Source organism: Melitaea cinxia, chromosome Z, assembly GCF_905220565.1.
Source record: "Melitaea cinxia chromosome Z, ilMelCinx1.1, whole genome shotgun sequence".
Classification (NCBI taxonomy): domain Eukaryota; kingdom Metazoa; phylum Arthropoda; class Insecta; order Lepidoptera; family Nymphalidae; genus Melitaea; species Melitaea cinxia.
In genome coordinates this window covers 12,392,553-12,415,608 of record NC_059424.1, presented here as the reverse complement: position 1 = coordinate 12,415,608, position 23,056 = coordinate 12,392,553, and the positions used below count along the sequence as shown (strand labels likewise).

Genomic DNA, 23,056 nt, shown 5'->3' with positions numbered 1-23,056 from the left:
TTAATTACGTGAGATATTTTTTAATCAGTTCCTTGGGTGAGTATTTGGTATGGGTGATTTAGTGAGATTTGCCTGGACCCCCCCTTCCCTTACGTTAAATTGACGCTAAATATAATAGAGATTAACGGGAAATAATAAACTGTCCAAGTATACTATAGTTAATTTATTTAAATTAAATAAAATTCAAAGCAAAAACTAAACAATTTGATTAGCCATGAGATTTATTTTAGCTGGCAAAATAAACCCTCAAAATGATTTTTTTTAACATCCTTAATATTTTATATTTTCAAGTTGATGTGAGATTTTTGATTATCGACCTCGGCTTAAATGAGATTTCATTGGACCTTCCTCCCCCACCCCCTTTTGAGCTCTCTTAATTTATGGAAGTTCCCTCATTAAAATATTTTACATTTGAACCTAGAATTTTCGTCAAGTGATAATGGAAAATGTTGTGACTAGGCGAGTCTTACAAAAAAAAATAAAAAAAAAAAAAAAAATTAAAGGTTTATATACTCGTCCTGTCCATTGTTCTTTTTAAATCTCAAAATATACTTGCCCAGTGTCATTTATAAATGACATATTCATAGCATTTTTTTTATAAAATCTCTGTAAATTAGACTAGGAAATCTTTTGTTTTTTTATGCTTTGTGAATAAACGTCTTTATTATTATTATTCGAATTTCGCGCCTATTAGTCTCGATTGCCTTTTTATTACAATTTTACTACTTGCGCCTGATTGGTTGGATTGTTGTCAATGACGGAGCATCCATTTTGGATTACATAGACAAAATACCTTACGTTAGTGTCAGTCCACATGGTCAAGATGGAACGTCGTCCACGTAGAGGTAAGATTTATCCATTTTTTTTCATTGTAATCATAGATTTTTAGTGAGCAATAAGTTTTTAAATCTTGAGTTTAATAGTTACATAACCCAAATAAGTAATATTTTAGTAGTTTCTTTTTATTTTTATTATTATTTTTACAAATGAAAAACTGTATTATGTCCTTTTAAAATCCCATCGGGTACATTTAGTTAATAATACTTGTTATTGGTATAGACTTGAGGGACACTGAATATTGAAAGTTTTCTCGAGAATTCAGACATAGGCGACTTCATAACTTCAGATGATGACTGTGGAGATCCACAACATAATCCAGCACGGGAAAGACAATGGGTAAGCGACAGCGATTCCTCGGAATCTGAAGGAGTTAACTATTCGACTGCAAGAAGTGACCGCGGAAGAGCAGTACGAGGATCGTCTGCAGGTAGTTCTCATGAACGAGGAAGGTCAGTAGTCAGTGTGCCGTCGTCGTCAATATCCCTTTAAAAAGTATGGTTGGAACAGCAATTTCAACCAAAAACACTCAATATATTAGAGCCGTCTTATGTGCCAAATGATACCGAACAAAATTCGAAAGTTGATTAGTTGAGCTACTATGATGGATCTCTGTGAAGACTGAATTATTAAATTCAATAAAAGTTTGATTATACGTATCTTACGAAGTTTTATTTTAATGTACCCAATGTTCTCTAAAATTGATAAATAGCATAAATAGGATTGCCTAGTGTCCTTTTAAAAGACCAAAAGATATCGACCAAATTGCCACAAGAATCAGTAAAACACAGTGCCCTTATATCCCAAAAAAATAATAAATAATAATAAATATTTCTAGTGTAAGTTGCAAAAATCATCGAAAGTTGTTCTGGGCAGGAACGCTTAGAAATATATTGTACTGTAGGAATGGCAATGGGCATATTTAGTAAGTTAGAAATTAAGCGCCTGGGCAGGACGAGGATATATTACTTGCTAACCCGGCAAACGTTGTTTTGTCGTTAAACGCTATTAAATAAAAAACAGGGGTTGGTAGATGGGTTAAAAATTTAGGGTTGTATGTATTTTTCAATGCCAAAACATAAAAATTTTGCCAAAAAATGAAAAACGCATAAAAATTTCATAACAATTGGTCAAATCGATTTGGAGGAGTTTGGCCCCTAGCACTGTGATATGAGAATTTTATATAAAAGAAACTTTTATCCTTTGTTTGAGAAACGATCTTGTTAGAATCATTATTTTAGAGTTTACACTAAGACATGTTATATTGTAAGTGCAAAGTAATTTAACTGTACAGGTATCACCACATAATTTTAGCACAACGACGTGGAGAATTGCACAAACTTATGTTTTAGTCATATATTTTGATAATATAATATATTTTTACATATATTTTAATTAAAAAAATACAGACCCTTTGTTTGTATTATTTGCTTCCTGCTGCATCACTTCGAGTATTCTTTTACACGCATTTGTGCAATTGTCAGGGTTGCCGTAAATGGTGATTGCCTTCTCCAGTGAGCCGACATTATCTTTACGGTGAACATCGACACGAGCACGGCTTTGCTGGGTGATGAGACGGATGGTGCTGCCCTGGCGGCCGATGATAGCGCCAACCATGTCGCTTTGAACGAGTAAGCGCAACGGGAAGTCCGTAGGGCGAGCCCCAGTGCCAGGTGCGCCGCCGCCGCCGCGGCCGCCACCCGGCCGCCCACGCCGGCCGCCTCGCGCCATCCCATCCGCCGCCTCCACCTTCATACGACTGCCCTCCACTTCGCACCCGTTTAGACCATTGATAGCCCTGTCACACAAAACTTATATTATTTTTTCTTACACTAAACAAATTGTAGTTTGCTCCTTATTTCGTGATAATCTTAATTCTTATCTTTACTTCTATACTGTGAGAATTATGCAAATCATGTATGAAATAAATTCGTTTTTTTTTACAATGATACACAAAACTTATAAACCAAATTATATTTTTAGTCTAAATTGTGTACAAACGTAATATAGGTGTAAAAATATAAATCGACGCATGCAATAAAAAATACAATGAAATAGTTTTGCAATCTGAAGTTTTTTGAACACACTTAGGTGATAGATTAAACAGCAAATCCATGCATTCAATTTATGGAATGTAAATTGATACCCTGAAATAAAATTTGCGATAGTAAGAAAGGAAGAAGGTTAGAAAAAGACATCAAAAATCATGCAAAGAGAGTCCACAAAGCGCAGAAAAGCAGTACCAACAAGCACCCGACATAGGAGAAGACAGGACCCAATGGAAGTCATCAAATTTTGTAGACTATACTCACTGCTGCGCCTGCTCCGGGGTCTCGAATGTGATGTACACCGCTTGGGTGTTGGCATCGCGTGAGTTTGCTTTGTCGCAATGTTGCACGTTGCCATACTGTGAGAGCAGGGGCTCGATGGTGTCGAAGCGAGCATGCAGGGGGAGCCCACTGATGAGAATCCTTGATCGGCTGTGAGAAGCGATATAGGTTATAAAAAGTGATAGGTAATCACTTTTTATTGCAAAACATCGTAATTTATTCCAAAGAAAATATTTATTAAATTTTATAGGAATCTTGCATGGTATAAACCAATAAGACCGTATAGAAACAAAACTTGCATATCATTGAATTATTTCAAATTAACATATTGAAACAAATATTTAGTTCCGTAATGGCGGCAGCAGGCGGCTAGCCAACCCTCAATACAAAATGGCGGAACGGAGATGACATCATCGGCAGCGCACTACTTCGCCCCCTCCCGCGCCAATTGCGATCGTTGCCATTCACAAGTAGTGATTCCATTGCACTCTCGCATTCAATGCGTGACCTCTGGCAGTGTATTTACCTAGTTAACCACTATACTCACGAAGGGATATTGCTTACGCACGCGTAAAGCCCGCATTAGTAAATGTTATCTCGTTTAAGAATTAATACTTAATATATTGCAATACAATTTATTATATGGTAATATTGTAACTTGTCTTTCAACTGCCTCGCGCATTTCTACTTTTAAGCATTTAAATTAGGTACATAGTCTTAAAATAATATTTGTTACTTTTTTATTCAGTATAAAATTTTTCAATAAATTATTATGTCTGGTCATAAATATTGTTACAATCAAAAATAAACAAAATATTACATTTGAATTTAGAAAGTCATTTTTATATGATTGTTCCTTGTGTTCTCATTTTCACGCCAATACATAGTAAAATGTTTATCTAAATATTAACACGTGAAACAAAAACTTTGTACCCCTTTTTACGAAAATTGCGTGGACGGAGGAGTATGAAATTTCGCACACTTATAGTTTAGGTATATAGAGGAGTGCAGAATGCTAATATTTTTTTTTAAATTATGAATGAAATTATTAAATTAATAAAAAAAGAACATTACACACTACAATGTATTTGACACACACACGTATACTCCTTTTTTATTATAATACAACTATAATCTTCGTAAACAGTACCTATTTTAGTAATGTTCAAACTTATAATTTAAATTAATTATGGTCGAATTTTGACCTCTAGGCGACTACTAGTTGATATTAAAATGCGAGTGGGGTGATAAAGAGAACCGAATCCATGTGATTGCATTACATAAAGTATGTATGTAGTCAAATACAATTTTTAATACTCTCCATACGCTTGGTATTAGTCAAGTTTGTGTACCGGGCTATTGATAGGTACAATGAACCTTCCTTTGTTTGTGACAGAAAAAGATCTAGCCGTCCACGTAGTGTTCGTACGAAAAAGACTATCAAAGCTGTAAGGGAAAGAATCCGTAGAAATCCTGTTTGAAAGCAAAATATTTTATCTTAGGAGATGAAGATGGCACCTAGAACCATATCGCGTATTTTAAAAGATTACTTAGGACTTGCAGCCTATAAAAGACTCACTGGTTATTTCATAACTGCTAATTTAAAAAAGAATAGGGTGGTTAAATCAAAATAGCTACAAATTTAAGCGGTACGCAAAGGGAGGTCACAGAAATATTTTGTTTACGGATGAGAACATTTTTACAATTGAGCAATATTTTAACAAACAAAATGACTGTATTTATGCTCAGAGCTCAAAGGAAGCTTCCCAATTAGTCAACAGAATAACAACGTGGGCATTATCCGGATTCAGTGATGGTTTGGTGGGGTGTTAGCTATGAAGGAGTGACTCAGCCATATTTTTCTAAAAGATATGAAAACATATCAAGATACCACTCTTGAAAAGGTAGTTAAGCCCCTTAACAAAACCATGTTCAATAACCAACAATGGTCTTTTCGGCAAGACTCGGCGCCGGGTCATAAGCTCGATCAACCCAATCTTGGTTCCGGACTTCATCAAAGCTGAAAACTGGCGGTCATCTTGTCCCGATCTTAATCAGTATGAAACTAACACTATACTGGTAATTAATGTAACATGCAGTAGAGAAATGTTTTTTTCTTCTTCTTTGTAACAATATTTAGGGCAAGACTATGTACAAACATTTCAATAAACTGAAAACAATACTCAATATATATATAAAAAGTTCTATATTACGTAATTAATTTCAACTAAATTGCTAAATAATAAAAATATTTAAATGTTTACAAAACAACATAAAAAACTGTAAATAATAATCATTATGTAAAAATTTATGAAACTTTTTGTTTAAGTTAAAACTTTACACAAGAAGCTATTATTTGGCTGACCCGATAATAACTAGTGGAAACATTAACCAATTTTTCGATATCGTAAAATATGTAGGTATATTTTTAGTAAATTTTGATTCATTTTATAACCGACTTCAAAAAAAAGAGGTTACTCAATTCGACCGTATATCTATATCTATAATAAAATGGTAGGAAAGTCAAAACTGTACATTGAATATTTTTTTTAAAAGAATACTTGGGCGTGATCTACAATCGATACCGAAGCCAAAAATATAGTTTTTAGAATTTTTGTCTGTTTGTCTGTATGTATGTCCGGGATAAACTCAAAAAGTACCGCATGGATTTACTTCAAATTTGGCACGAATATTATTAAGAAGTCGGGTCAACATATAGGCTACATATTATCATACTATCACCTACCGGGAACGAGCAGTGAACCTTTATTTCCTCAACGCATTCTGTAACAACGTGTAATCTAACGACGCATATTTGAATGTTGTTGTTATTATGTTAATAATCATGCTGTATAAGCTAGCTTCACACTATTTATTATAATATATATATTTATATTTTTTTTATTTTATTACAAGACAATTTTAAAGCAGCGCCATCTATGAGATTTTTCTGTAGATATGAAATGTAAAGAAGACACGGGTAAATGAATGTTAATTTAAAAGGTAGAATCGTAGGTATTTTTGGTGCTGTATAGCGTTCACGCAGACGCCGTCGCGGGCAGCAGCTAGATATATCAAGACCTGATGATGTGATACCAGAGAAATCGAGGGAAACTCGAAAATCCGCATAACTTTTTACTGGGTGTACCGATTTTGATAATTTTTAATTTAATCGAAAGCCGATGTTTAGCATGTGGTCATATTTAAATTTCATCGAGATCTTATTACAACTTTTGGAGTAATTTTTAATAATGCGTATTTACTTTTCGTCTACCTACGTTGTATTAGGTACTTGTCGATATAATTGAAGTCGTTTTTTTTTTTTCGTTTGCTTGCAAACACAATAATTGACGATTCCAAAGGATTTTAAAAAGTAGAAGAAGAAGAAGAAGAAATATACTTTATTGTGCATATTACATAACATACATCTTTAAAAATAAAATTTTCAAAACAATATTATGCACAAAGGCGGTCTTATCGCTAGGTAAGCGATTTCTTCCAGACAACCTTGGGGTAGAGGAGATTTTAAAATAAAAAGAGTAGGGTTTATTAAGAGGCAAAACAGAAAATTAAAAACAAAGTAGATCCTACAATCTAATAATACAATAATATATATATATATATATATAGATAGTATATATTATAAACATATAAAGAATTAAATACACAAATAAATACATACTCATTACATTATATATATAATATATAAATAAATACTAAAAATATAAATATAAAAGTACTAAATCGAGGAAAAATATTTTGTTAGAACCGCGTATAATATGCTGTGTGGCTACGGCAGTAAAGAATATAGCCACCCCGTGGGTGTCGTAAGAGGCGACCAAGGGATAACACTACCACCTTTGAACTTATAAAGCCGACCGATGACGGGATAACCATCCAACTGCTGGTTTTGAAATACACAGACCGAAGACAAGCAGCAGCGTTTTCGGTGCGACAAAGCCAGCCCTGCAGTCACCAACCCGTCTGCCCAGCGTGGTGACTATGGGCAACACAACATACATGAGTTCACGCCATTTTTGGCCCGAACTTGTGAAGGCCTTTTCTAGCAGTGGACTGCGATAGGGTCAAGTGATGGTGATGATGAACCCCATTTATAGTTAGGTAACAGTGAATAATTGATTTTATTTATTAGAATTATATGTAGAAACAATCATAAATTATCATGTAATGGTCCGGGAGCCAATGACTGATTTTAATTACTTCCACTGCACGCCCCGCCCCACCCACGGAGTCGCAGTTGATGGTATTCATAATATAAATCCCTGTATTACGATGTTTGGATTACGATGTTATATACCAAGTTTCGATTAGGAGGAAATAATTGACTAAATATCTACCTGGCTCCCGGATCATAACTTGTAAAATATAGGTACGTATACGCCCCTTTATATTAAAAGGGGTAAAAGGATTTATAGCGGTAAAGGGTCGAACTATGGTACAATTACAAGAGACAGTACAAGAGCCAATAATAGAGTGACCACAGGACCCTATTATAATTATATATTTGCAAATGACCTTTACGACCTATAAAATAGAGACCTGTAGAAGAACCAACTTGTATTGTAATCTATTTTGATAATAAAATTATATAAATTTTACTACTAAATTGATTAGTTTAAAAGTATAACTTAACGATAAACAGGAATATTCAGGATTCATAATATCATTGCGGTCAGATTCGTAAGTTTTCTAGATGGGAAGCAGTATCATTAATAAAAATAAGTTTTAATAATAATGGAATTATTGTGTGAGTAATACGACATATTTTCTAATCAAAAATGTATGTGTATAATCAGTTCTCTCTCATATACAATAAGGATGTTATGGATAACACTATAGACCAGTGGCGATAATTTTTGAAACTAAAAAAATTATAGTAGGGTGAAACCCATTGTAAAAGGAAGAGAATACAACGAAAATATACGAAATATATATATATATATATATATATATATATATATATATATATATATATATATATAATTATATATATATATATATATATATATATATTGCGTTTGAAGAAGCTAGAAACGCTTTCTTAATGCCCAGGTCAAAATTTTCCAGTTTCTCCAAATTCACAGAGGAGCTGGGACGACATAAACTGCAAATTGACTTATGAAAATCTTTTAAGCTCTAGTACAGGCTCGGCGCGTGCTAGGCTTTTGGCCGTGGGTACGCATGAGGCCGGCTACTGGCTTCACGCGTACCCTTCAACAAATACAGGAATATTTCTTGACCCTGACACGCTCCGAATCGCAACCTGTCTACGGCTTGGGGTTCCGGTCTGCGCTCCTCATAAATGTCCCTGTGGCAGTGATGTCGATAAGCTAGGACATCACGGTCTGTCATGCCTAAAAAGTGCAGGCCGCTTCTCGAGACATGCCGCACTTAACGATATCATACGCCGGTCCCTTGCCACCGTCAACGTGCCAAGTCTACTTGAGCCGACTGGTATTGCAAGAGACCGGACGGTATGAGTTTGATTCCATGGAAGATGGGCCGGGTGCTGGTATGGGATGCAACCTGTTCAGACACGCTGGCCCCTTCCCATCTACATGGAACCAACAACAGAGCTGATGCGGCTTGTGAAGCGGCGGAAAAAACAAAAGCAGACAAATACAGGGTCTAGGCTCCGAATATGATTTTGTCCCATTCGGTGTCGAGACCCTTGGTCCGTGGGGTCCTAGTGCTATAACACTTTTTAAGGAAATATCGAAAAGGTTATTCGACGTCACAGGAGACCGAAGAGCTGGCAGCTACTTCGGACAAAGAATTAGTCTAGCTATTCAAAGGGGAACGCTGCCAGCATCTTCGAAACCTTGCCTAAAGGGACTCCTTTTAATAATATTTTTTAATTATTATATTATGTATATATATATATACTTAAGGTTTTTTAGTTTAATGTTTTTTATCTAATTATTATTATTATATTATAAGTTGCTAATAAACTTAGAATATATTAGAATAAGTTGACGACTGCAAGCAAAACGTGACACTATTGCAAATTATTTATTGAAAATTTATTAAAATTTATCATATCAACAATTATTATTAGTTTAATAATTAATAATAAACTGGTATTATGTTCCAAAAACATATATATATATATATATATATATATATACTTTCAAAAAAAATATAACACATTTTTAGTAAATGAATTATGAATTTTTAATAAACTAACTATTAAAAATAGTAAACTAAACAAATAAAATTCTTGTAAAATAGCAGCAAAATTAGTTGGAGTGATGATAAGTGTAAATTTATTTGACATAGTTATTAAAATTGCTGTCCTTAATTACTATGACAAGGAACTGAGGATAAAAAAGAAACATTTTGTACAAATAAAAATATCTAAACTCTAATATACTTCCACTTTATTTCAAGTTAACTTGTATAAATGACACTCATAAAATATATTAACAAGTTAAAATATATAAACCACATAAATTACAATTGAGGTAGTAGGTAAAATCTACTAAGTGGTTTCGAAGGAAAATTTCATAACAAGTGAAAATACGTAAATACAAATAAATGAAAAATTAAATACATGAAAACCACACTAAGTTCATATTCCTAAGGTTAAGAATGTCGTAGCTGCTAGATATTCTTAAAATAGCTTTTTTTGGTTGTTTAGTAAGCACAAAATGTAGATCTAATCGAAATCACGCAATATCTAAGCGACAACAAAACTCATCGTAAAGCTACCAATCTACCAAGACGCAGAAAAATCTGGCGATTCGAATGGTATATATAATTCATTTTTAACCGACTTCCAAAAAAGGAGGAGGTTCTCAATTCGACTGTATTTTTTTTTTACGGATTTATGTCGGTTAGTAAGGATTGCCTTTCAAGGGTCGATATATATATTAAACCTTCGATCACGTAGAGACAATCGGCTGAAAATGTTTGTCTCGCAATCGCAAGTGTACAGCAACTCTTACGATTAAGGCTGTGCATTAAACTATGGAATAGCCTACCTGGAAATGTTCGCCATTCTGATTCGTTATCAATTTTTAAGAATCTCTTATACAAACATCTTTAACTGAGGTAGGGCACAGCAGGAATTTCCTGCTCAAAATATGGAGCATCCCGACTGGGGTAGTACCTCGACCTTACAGAAGATCACAGCAAAATAATACTGTTTTCAAGCAGTATTGTGTTCCTGTTGCTGAGTAAGGTGACCAGAGCTCCTGGGGGGGGGGGGGGATTGGGTCGGCAACGCGCTTGCGATGCTTCTGGTGTTGCAGACGTCTATAAGCTACGGTAATCGCTTACCATCAAGTGAGCCGTACGCTTGTTTGCCGACCTAGTGACATAAAAAAAAAACATATGTATATGTGTGTGTGTATGTTTGTGTGTGTATATGCTGTAAATAGCTGTTGAATATTATTTAATCAAAAAAACAAAAAAGAAACTATTAAATATTCGATTTCTTTTGCTACATCTATAGCATTTGAAAGAATTAATTCTATAATCAATCTTTTAGTGCCTAATAATCGTAATAGTCAAACAACTGCGCATATAAAACAACGAGTATTTTTAAAAAATAAATTAAAAATTGAACCATAATTACTTAAAAGCTTACATTTTAATAGACTTTTAATTTAATTTGTTTAGCAAATATACTGAATTATAAACCGTGTAAATTATTTTTGAGCCGAGTTTCTTTCTACAGTAATCAATGGAATGCTTGTGCTATAGGTAACTGCCGGCTGATATACTTTTTTTTAATATAAATACATATAAATAATACTTAGAAATAAATAAATACGTTTATAATTAATGGTATCAACGATACCGTGCATGATCGATTGACCATTGACATACTTAATACAGATGAGGTACAACTAATAATAAAAACTGTTCATATAAAATGAAAGATCATTGTAGACCAGTATATGGCATCAAACAGTACCTAGCCGCTTTAAGAATTAATGTTTCTACTTCGGAATCAGAATCCATTTTTTTTCTCAACAAAAATAGGTAGTACCTACACGTCCTTTAAACAGCCCGGTCGGACGAAAACTGAAGGGGTGGAGTGACGCCAGTCAATGGGCAAATATTTCAACTGACGCGAAAAACTGATCAGTTAAACTGATCGTCAATGGCCACTTTTAGGTCAAAATTTCCGGAACGAAAGCGAGCAAACCAATAACGGGTGGTACGATCGTTAGTAGTGTTCGCACCGTAAACGTCGTTGATGTTGCGTGCCACTTATGCCGCTTTGCTACCACGACGGAACTCATACTCCATAATCACTCGAATTTTTAATATATCCATGATGACGAAAAACGTACAAACAAATGCGATGTTACGCTAACCATTAAACAAATGACTAATTATAAATAAAGAATTCTATATTTTTAAAATAAAGATAATTTGAAATTCGAGTTCTGTCAAAATTTAGTAAATTTATTTTAATTTTATTTTTAGTATTAAAAGCCTGCCGTGGGCCTTAAGGAACACAAAAAAATAAATAAGCCGAATTGGTCGGCCCATTCCCGAGTTATTCGCTAAGCAACATTCATTTTTATTTATATAGATTAGCTATTGCGTTTGACATTCAGTAAAAACAATATTAATCTACAGTCTATAACTTATTCCCAATTTGTGTTGTAATTAAATTGTAATTATTGTGTGTGTGTAAAATTTTTTTTTATTGATTTAATGTATTTTTTTATACATTATTTTAAAAAAATATTAGCATTCTGCACTCCTCTTATAAGTGTGTGAAATTTTATACTCCGTCTGCGCAATTTTCGTAAAAAGGTGTACAAAGTTTTTGTTCACGTATTTTATTTAATTTTATCTAATACTTTACCTATATAAAATTCTCGTGTCGCGGTGTTTGTACTTAAATTCATTCGAAACGCCTTGACAAATTCTCATGAATTTTTGTGTGCATATTGGGTAGCTCTGAGAATCGAACAACGTCTATTTTTCATCCTCCTAAATTTACCCCTATAATTTTTCTTTATATATTTTGATAATTTATTTTATTATGATTTAGCATCAAAAAATACATACAACCCTAAATTTTCATAATATATATGGCAAAACAACGTTTGCTGGTATATAATGTAATTGTTATTAACCGTCTTTTTGTTTTATTTTATTTTAAGTGTTTTTGTTACCAACACATAATTTAATTTAATTTTAAATATGGATTTATTTCTGAAAAAAAATATTACTATTATTATTATTATTAATATATAGATAGATACGGTAAAACGGTTTTATTTAATAAATCTTCACGAAGATTAACGAATTTGTAACAAATAAATGGGTCAAAATAATGGATTGTTCCCGGTACATCATATTCTGCTTGTTCTGGAAATTGAAAGAGGTGGTGTCATTTCTTAAGGTGAGATGAGGATTGCAAATAGATTGTAAAGAGCCTACCCATCGCCACCGAAGAAACTCAGCCAGGACCTTCTTAAAAGCAACGGCTTATATAAATTTTGCATATTGTAATTTGTAATATTATTAATATACGATCCATAAGTTACGATATTTTGAGTATTATTTTGTTAGAAGTAGTTAGAGTTAGTTCCTACCTTTTTGATACTGACTTAATAATTTCGCTCCTTTTTTTATTTTTAATAACTTGTGCAGTAAACTAGGATTAATTTATCAAATAACAGCATTTTAATCAATAAATATAATAAAAAATATAACGGGTCGCTGTCTGTACATTTAAGACATGAGAAATAATTGTGTTTGCTCGCAAACGAAAAAAAAACCGACTTCAATTACATCGACGAGTAATTCAACGTAGATCGACGAAAAAATAGTCAAGTAACTACGCGTTATCAAAGATTACTCAAAAAGTAGTTATCAGATCTCAATAAAATTTATGTGACCACATGACAAACATCAGCTTTCGATTAAATAAAATCGGTACACCCAGTAAGAAATTATTGCGGATTTTCAAGAGTTTCCCTCGATTTCTCTGGGATCCCATCATCAGATACTGGTTTCCTTATCATGGTACTAAACTAGTTACTAGTTAACAGTAAAAAGTTATGCGGTATAATACAACGTAGGTCGGCGAAAAAAGCGTCAAGTAAAAACGCATTATTAGATATAACTCGAAAAGTAGATGTTAGATCTCAAATAAATTTAAATGGGACCAATAGCCACACACCACCTTTCGATTTAAAAAAAAATGTTGAAATCGGTCCACACGGGCAAAAGTTCTGATGTAACATACTTTAAAAAAAAATACAGTCCAATTGAGAACCTCCTCCTTTTTTGGAAGTCGGTTAAAAATATTATTGGGACCATTATCAACGCAAATAGCACCCAAAACAATGATGATCAGAATTTTTGTGTTTGTTTGTGCGTTTATGCATGCTAATCTCAGAAACGGCTTATCGGATTTAAATGTAGTTTTTACAAATATATTTTGGCAAGCTTAGCTTAACACTTGGGGTTTGTTTATGTCAATCGGTTTATAAATAAAAAAGTTATGCCAATTTAAAGAATCACGTTGAACTCACGCGGACAAAGTCGCGTGCACAGCTAGAAAAAAATAGTTTTGGAATGTAAAAAGTGGGTTTTGCAGAGACCGCTGAAAATTGCCTATTTTCAACTCGCATTAGAGACCCAATGGTTGATTAGAAAAAAAAAACCTAAGTAATGATATTTAAAGAAAAATTTTAACCGACTTCCAAAAAAGGAGGAGGTTCTCAATTCGACTGTATATTTTTAATGTATGTTACATCAGAACTTTTGACCGTGTGGACCGATTTCGACAAATTTTGTTTTAATCGAAAGGTGGTGTGTGCCAATTGGTCCCATTTAAATTTATTTGAGATCTAACAACTATTTTTCGAGTTATATCTAATAATGCGTTTTTACTTGACGCTTTTTTCGTCGACCTACGTTGTATTATACCGCATAACTTTCTACTGGATGTACCGATTTTGATAATTCTTTTTTTGTTGGAAAGGGGATATTTCTAGTTTGGTACCGTGATAAGGAAACCAGGATCTGATGATGGGATCCTAGAGAAATCGAGGGAAACTCTCGAAAATCCGTAATAACTTTTTACTGGGTGTACCGATTTTGATAATTTTTAATTTAATCGAAAGCTGATGTTTATCATGTGGTCACATATAAATTTTATCGAGACCTAATAAGTACTTTTTGAGTAATCTTTGATAACGCGTAGTTGCTTGACTATTTTATCGTCGATCTACGTTGTATTACTTGTCGATGTAATTGAAGTCGGTTTTTTTTTCGTTTGTGAGCAAACACAATTATAAGTACTTTCATTTCTGTAAGTGAACTATCTACTTAAAAAATTTATAGATTATATTTAAAATTTAGGCAAAAATCGGAAAACAAACAGATTTTTTTCAATGTTACGTCAGGAAATTTTGTCCGCAAACCTCAATTCGGATTCAGCCTCCAAAAAACCAAAAAGAATTAAAGAAATCAACAATTACCCCAAAACTTTCCTAGTAAAAACACAATTTAACTGTGTTAAAGTTAATAAACTAGCTGACTGACTGAATTTGCCATTAATGTTTTTAACCCCCTTAATACCAAACCCATAATTATTAATTAATAAATTTCATAAAAATCAGTCCAGCCGTTTCGGAGGAGTATTGTAACTAACATTCATCATTCATCATCATCATCATTTCAGCCTTTCACAGTCCACTGCTGGACATGGGCCTCCACAAGTTCAGGCCAAAAATGGCGTGAACTCATGTGTTTTGCCCATAGTCACCACGCTGGGCAGGCGGGTTTGCAGGGCTGGCTTTGTCGCACCGAAGACGCTGCTGCCCGTCTTCGGCCTGTGTATTTCAAAACCTGTAATTCGATGGTTATCCCGCCATCGGTCGGCTTTTTAAGTTCCAAGCTGGTAGTGGAACTGTGTTATCCCTTAGTCCCCTCTTACGACACTCACGGGAAGAAAGGGGGTGGCTATATTCTTTAATGCCGTAACTGTAAACGTAACTAACTGTACTGTAAATGTAAATGACATTGTGACACGGGAAATTTATATATAAGATTAATACTCCTCTTTTGTTTTTTAGATGCCAACGTATTAGTTGTTTTGCTATATTGAATGAATATAATTTTGTATAATTATTCTTCTTTCCTTACCAAATTGCATAATTTGTAGTGTAGTTTTAATTTATATTCACGCAGTTTAATTTTTAATTTGATATTTTTATGAAAATAAAATACCTACTTGTTGCTTAGTTTATAAATTTTTACGATTATATTATTCAATTTTTTATATAGCTTTTGAGTAGGTAGTTTCTTGAAAGTAAAAATCGATGAAAATCATCAAGCGCAAAAAGGAAAGTTATTACGTTATATTAATCTTTTTTAACATCGTTCTTGTGTTTGATCACACAAATATCACCACAAGTTTTATATTGACGTGTCTTTTAGCTGCGATATACGATAAACCAACATGTGTTGTTTATATTAAAGCTTGTTTTAGAATATTTGTTGTAAAGAAACTATTTTATTTTAATACAAAAAATCTTTTTATTTGTGTGCTATAAATGATTAGCGTAACTATTTATCAATTACAAAGTATTGAAGAACAACAGTCTTATTTTATTAAGTCAACAAAAAAGTTTAAGAGTTGTAGAACCGGTTTCATCAGATATTGTGTAAATAATCATGGCATCGACCGTTTGCTTGCAATTTTCCAATATACTTATATAGGTGTACATTATTATACTGTGTCATTCAGCGTTTAACGAAGTTTTATCAGCAAGTAGCGTGTGCTCGGCGCTCGAAACAGTGACTCATACCGCGCCGCCGCCGGCGCCGCCATTTTACTTTAACCACCACGTGCTTATGTGCAATTCATTTCAATCAAGAATTGAACCAAATACTAGGTAACAGCCGTGTGAACGAACGGTAAACACAATTTTTTTTTTTTTCAATAAGATACATAAATTTTATGTCCAGTAGAAAGTATTGCAGAAGTTATCACAATAGAGTGAGAGGCAGTAGTGATAAAGCATGTCATTCGCCGCCCGGAGAGACGTGTAGCGTCTTCTCTTCGATGAGCATACCTGCGGTATTTCGCCATAGTGTCCATTAGTAGACTGCGTAACTGGCGCGGCTGAGATGACTTGGTTACACAGGCGCCGAAGCTCTAGATATTGGGTAAACAGGACTACAACGAGACTAATGTACGATTTTATATAAAAACATAAACAAAAAATGGATTGGATACTGCCGGAACTCTAATCGAAAATGAAACCGGGATGAGAGGGAAATGCGGATGGACGCGCTAAAAAAGTGGAACCAGCGCGAGCGTCGCCGAATGACTGAACGCGTAGAACGGTGCTGCAGTGCGGTGCGGCGGGCGCGGCGGGCTCAGCGACGGCCGGGGTGCGGGCGCGGGCCTCGGCACAACGGTCATGCAATGCAAGACGGCGACCGCTACCGCCCGCCGCCCGCGCTTCTCCCGCCGCCTACCTGATAAAAACTAACAATCCATTCACCCCACTCACTAATTACTCTACTCTGCAACTTTCAAGGACAAAATTCTCGTACTGACATTGCAGATATTGCAGACAGCATATCGCAAAAAGAAAACATGCATTACGAACCGAAGTTCATGGCTCGTATTTTTTTATTCGATTTTATATAATGTTTCTATCAATATAACGATTGCTTTATTTGACAATCATCAATCATCATATTAATACGCTAAGGTTATGTTTACCTTCCCTTTTAGGAAAAAATCTCACAATTACTCCACATAAATTATATATCATTTTATACATATAATTGCTTGCTCCACCGGCATCCACAACTAAAAAAATTATTATTGCTTTTGTTTTTGTAAATTTATTAATTATTAAAGTTATATAGGTATATGACGGCTTTAATTTTGAAACAACGTCAACATGATTGACGGTCGGTAAATTATTTGTTTAATTTCAAATCAACTCACGTATACTTTTCTGCAATTTTGTAGTGATAATTATTATACTTATTTAATGCGAATTATTCTCACGGGTATTGTTAGTATTTAATTATTTGTTGTAACCACCGACAAATGTACATATGTTTATTTATAAGATAGAATAAAAAAGACAAGATGAGGAAATTGAATTATTAAATGTTTTTTATTTATTTACTAGCTGTGCTCGCGACTTCGTCCACGTGGAATTTAACAAAAAAAAAATATTGTTTAGATCGCAGTGTTATCAAATAAATAAATTTCTAAAATAAGAGTAGCTTAAGTTACTCCTTACCACACCAGCTGTCTGCAAGTGACAGTCCCGTTTAAATCGGTCGAGCCATTTCAGAGAATAGCCGTAACAAACAGACAGACAAAAATTGTAAACATTTTTTACATGTACCGTGTATACATCCATATGCATTTAGTAAAAAGCTGTTATTTCAATATTACAAACAGACACTAATTTTATTTATTTGTATAGATTTTTTTTTACAATATAATCAATACAGTATTTATCTACTTATTCATTAATACATTATTAAAATATATTAATTAATACATCAATACATCCGTAGCGTGCATTCCATATAGGCAGAAAGGCACTGCCTACCTTGTCATGTTACTAAAAATGATATATAAAATATGAACATTACATATTTTTAAAAAAGACATCATCCGTAATTCAATTTAAATCCGCTTCAACTAAAAAACCCGCCGTAATATATATGCGATATCAGCGCTTCGCGCGAATCGACGACGGGCCTTTTATGAAACTTCTGCCTACAATCGCTAACAAAATGTTAGAAATGACAGGAGGACATTATATAATCCTACAATTTTATATTATATGCCGCGCGTCATATGGAATACGAACAAAGTATTGTGTTTTTAACATTGGTCGGTTTAACAATGAGAATAGGCACAGCCTAAGAATAACCTGTCAAATCAAATTGTCTTGAATTCGATACAGTTTTTACCAATAATTATGATTTTTGACACGGTCGCATAATCGCAACATTCCAGAGATAAATTTCGTAATAGTAGTAATTCACTTTGAATTTTTCGTTTGTGCGTTCTTGTTATTAGTGAAAATATTAATATATTAGTGGTGAATAAGTTCACTTGTGAAATATGTAACGGAGATGTGTGTTTGATGAAAGTAAATAGTGCATCCAAATTCAACACGTTCGATTTTACGGATAAATTAAAAATTCTTCAGACGTATCGATTTAACATACAAATAACAATGACGTTATATTTTTTCATTTATTAATAAATAAACAAGTACTTTCATTAAGCATACAATCGTAACTAATTAATACTGTTATCAATGATTACCTATGTTTGACACAAACGAAATTATCAGAGTGCTGGCCTTATGAGGTCACAGTCTATCCCAGTAACTGATTTGTTTGATAAATATCGGTTGGTTGCTGTATGCGTGTATTTGTATGCCTGCATTATTATAGTATAAATGCACTTTACGTGTTCTTGAAATTATCTAAAAGCCTCTATTCCCAACAAAATTGAAATTAATTAGGAAAAAATTGCGAGAAAGGAAGTACAGTGTGACTTCATATTTTTTTTTTGACTGCCTACCCTGTCTAAAAACTTTATGCACGCCACTGCAATACATATAATAAAAATGTAGCGGGCCACTGTTTGTACATTTAAGATATATGAGAAAAAATATTATTGGGACCATTACCGTAAAACGTATTATATCACATATCTTATTTTAGGACTACCTAACATGCTAATGAAATGGTACCGACACTATTTACTGAGCATAGTTTGTTTTGTTTTTTATATTCAACAAAACCATACATTGTAAAACATGTATTATATTCATATCTTATTTTAGGACTACCTAACATGCTAATGAAATGGTATCGCCACTATTTACTTCATAGAAATTTAGGAAAAAATCGTCCTAAATGTAGGAATAGAAATTAGCGATTGATCACTAACTAGGTTTATTTTACGAAACAATGTAGACGAGTGTAGTGTTAAAAGTAATATTATATTAGTTAAAAATATTATATTATTATTGTGAGTATATACGTAAAAAAAAATTAAATTCAAGGTAATTATTTTTAACCGGAACACAACTTTTATTATATACTTTATTGCACTCAAAAAAATAGATATAAAACATAAAATAATAGTGGGGTTTATGGCAAAGGTGGACTTGTCTCTGAAAGAGATTTCTTCCTGTCAACCCATGGTCATGAGTAAGTGTTTTATATAGCGAGGCAAACAGTGCAAGAAGTATTCATTAAGAAGAAAAATAAATAAAAAATATAAAAAAACACCAAAGACAAAAAAAATGATAATAAAATTTATATATATACAAAAATGTAACATACTACATATTAACAAATACATATAAAGATACATACCAAAATACAAATATACTTATACAAATACATAAACATATACATACTCACTATAATATATAAGTAAATACATACATATTCTATAATATACAGATGAGATTACACATTAGCTAGTGAAAGCAAGTGTTTCTTTAATTTATATTTAAAGGAAACAAGGAAAGGACTAGTTTGAATGACTCTTGGGAGTTTGTTCCATAGTATGGAGGCGCGTACCGAATAAGAATTTAACTTAAATTTTGTATTACTATTACTATTATTATTTTATTTATATTTCGGTATGTCTAGCTTAGCTGTAATGCCAGGGCGCCTGGAACGAGTAGGAGAGGGCAGTAGGTGAAATCGGGATCGAAGATACGATGGAGCATTTGGATCATGAAGGATATTAAAGAGAGTGGAAAGGATGTGCATATCACGCCGAAGACGAATGGGGAGCCATTTTAACTGAGCACGAAAGTGAGTGATGCGATCAAATTTTCGCAGGCCAAAAATGACCCTTATGGCAAGATTTTGGAGTCGTTCTAACTTTGTAAGTAGCTCCTCAATCACATCCAGATAGCATACATCAGCATAATCAAGGATAGGCAGTAGAAGGGTTTGCGCAAGCATAATTTTCGTTTGGAAAGGAAGAAAATATTGGAGACACTTGAGAGAGTGAAATGTGTAGTGTGTGCGACTTTAAACAATTAAACAAAATAGTATGTAGGTAATAGGTTATGTGTTAATACAATATGATTCTAATAATTTTATCGTATTCCAATTCACCAGTTGGTGAAGTGAATGCAGGAACCCTCGGCAAAATAATTAATGTTAATCATATAACTTACCACGGCGAGAACATTCCTATTTGACTAAAAGTTAAAATAGAAATAATTAAATAACAGATGTTACGTGACCTCGGAATAAATACTCAGTACGTGGATTACGGTATTGCAAATCGCCGTATCTATGTCGCAAACTGCACAAGTGATTCTATTTCATTGATGAGTTCAGAATTAATTGCAACATTGTTAAAGATAAAATCGTTTTATGTATAAACAATTGGTAAATAGTAAACATTACAACTCTCGAGATCAAACCAGGTAAACATTTTATTTTTTATTTTTGAATATTGCATAAGTTAAAAACATTGTTGTCATAACAATTAGCACACAAGTTTAACTTTTACTAGTGGTCGCCCGGTGGTCGAAATTGGACCATAATTAATTTAAATTATAAGTTGTTCTTTTTCAAAGATTACTTCGATAATAATAAACAAAAAAGTATATAGGTATGCGTCACACACACACACACACACACACACACGTGTGTGTCAACTAAATGGTAGTGTGTAATGTTTTTTTTTAAATTCGTTTAATGTATTTTGTACGCATAATTTATATATATATATATATATATTAGCATTCTGCACTCCTCTATATCCTTCTAATATTATAAACGCGAAAGTTTGGAAGTATGGATGTTTGTTCCTCTTTCACGCAAAAACTACCGAATGGATTTTATTGAAAGCTTGCTTGCAATAATATAGCTTATACATTAGAGTAATACACAGGCTATAAATTTTTAACAATAGTGTATGAACTGTCCAAAATATAACGATATATGTATATCAACCAAGTTTCAATTTTGATGAATTATGGTATAAAGATAGATATTGAGAAGATAATAAGCTACTCGAAGTACTTATTAATCCTGCGCAGATGAAGTCGCGGGTACCAGGTCGTAAACTATTAGTGAGCGATTCATACCCTTCCGTCCGCGCAATTTTCGTAAAAATGGGTTTAAAGTTTTTGCTTCACGTATTAATATATACTACTAGAATTTGCCCGGATAATGAAAACTTAATAAAAATTTGAATGTAGAAAGATCAAGATACAATCTAGGAACTTAATAAAAATAAGAGGTCAAATTAACAAATTTAAATCGGGAATAAAAGTGGTAGCACAATCTTTTAAAGAGCAATATAACTTTTTCTCATAGTGATAAATCCCTTAAGTTGCTATCGATGTATATAAAAGACTAGTGCAGTCGGACAAGGGCCGGTTGCATGGCACGGCACGTGCATTCCTCCGCCACCTGCCAGCTGACAGGTGCACCACCTCCGGTCCACGCCAGTTGCAAGTCATTCTTATACACATAATATGTAGAAATACGTGTATGAAATAGCCTGCATCTACATTTTATATATACTAAATTATAGTAAATTGATTCAGATTGTATAAATTAACAAATTTTAAAACCAAAATAATAAAAGGGAAACTTATAACCGACAATCGAAAAGAATAAATAATTATTCATGACATTTGAAAAGGATTGAAGAAACTTAAATAATTACCACTGAATACTATTTTTATTTATGCCAATTTCTATTCTTATACACATAATATGTAGAAATACGTGTATGAAATAGCCTGCATCTACATTTTATATATACTAAATTATAGTAAATTGATTCAGATTGTATAAATTAACAAATTTTAAAACCAAAATAATAAAAGGGAAACTTATAACCGACAATCGAAAAGAATAAATAATTATTCATGACATTTGGAAAGGATTGAAGAAACTTAAATAATTACCACTGAATACTATTTTTATTTATGCCAATTTCTATCTAGGTTTATAGTCGTCAATTAAAGCCATGAACCGAAAATTGTGTCTATTACTCTCTTTTGTGTCTAATTTGGGTATTACTTTAGGTAAAAATATGTCACGTTCTACTTCTAAGACTAAACACTGGACTATATCTTTGCTATTTTAAAATAGGATGATAATCTCTCTATAGAAGATTCAACTTCTGAAGTTTATGTCTGTTTATCAGGATTATAAATCGAGTTATAAGGATGCCCGGGTTATCTTTGACATTCAAAGTGAAGAAAGATAACAAAAATTATATTACTGAAATGAGTTTTTTTACAACTATTTGGCCCTTCTGAATAAACCGATTCAAACCCTATAGGGCAGAAAGCTACAGATTTAGATTCGTAATTCTGTCTCTACAGAACAGAAAAACCAGCGACTCTGATATTTTAACGTTCGCAGCGCATTGTTTTAGATTCAGAGGTTGCCGGAATTTAAAAACAAAATTGTTCCATCGAGTTTTTACGATCAAATAGCAAAAAGCAAATGTGTATTTGTATTGGGTATCTGATGTTATAGTAACCTATTATTCATTTTAATAATATTAGTAGCTCAATTGATAAATAAATGTTTCCAGGTATCCACCGACAGGACGTGCATACTTATATTTATGAATGTGTGAAGTCTAGTAATACTCTCACAAGTTATATAGAAGGGCACATGCGCGTTTTTTTAATTCTTATTTTAGTGCCCTACCAATAATACTTACTAAAATTTATTTGACAACCAACTAAATACGTATGTATGTAAATGAATTATGATTTCGCAATGCAAATATTTATTTCAAAAAATGAAGACAAAAATTTAATGTGGATTGCGATATATGTATTATTAAGTATTTGTTTGTGAAATTATTTTTTAGTACGTGGGTG

The 23,056-nt window shown here is 33.0% G+C and overlaps 1 protein-coding gene and 1 long non-coding RNA gene across 2 annotated transcripts in view; one reads left to right on the top strand and one right to left on the bottom strand.

Moving 5' to 3' along the window:
* LOC123668806 (insulin-like growth factor 2 mRNA-binding protein 3) overlaps positions 1-23,056 on the bottom strand; it is a 91,078-nt gene that overhangs the window by 10,121 nt on the left and 57,901 nt on the right. The window contains exons 3-5 of the mRNA XM_045602499.1: positions 16,218-16,246; positions 3,150-3,317; positions 2,249-2,635 (exon numbers count right to left, since the gene is read on the bottom strand). Coding sequence (XP_045458455.1) covers positions 2,249-2,635; positions 3,150-3,317; positions 16,218-16,246 — 584 coding nt within the window. The remainder of the gene's footprint in view (positions 1-2,248; positions 2,636-3,149; positions 3,318-16,217; positions 16,247-23,056) is intronic.
* On the top strand, positions 717-1,496 carry LOC123669014. The gene is made up of 2 exons (XR_006745664.1): positions 717-845; positions 1,127-1,496. It is a non-coding gene; the product is annotated as an uncharacterized LOC123669014 (long non-coding RNA).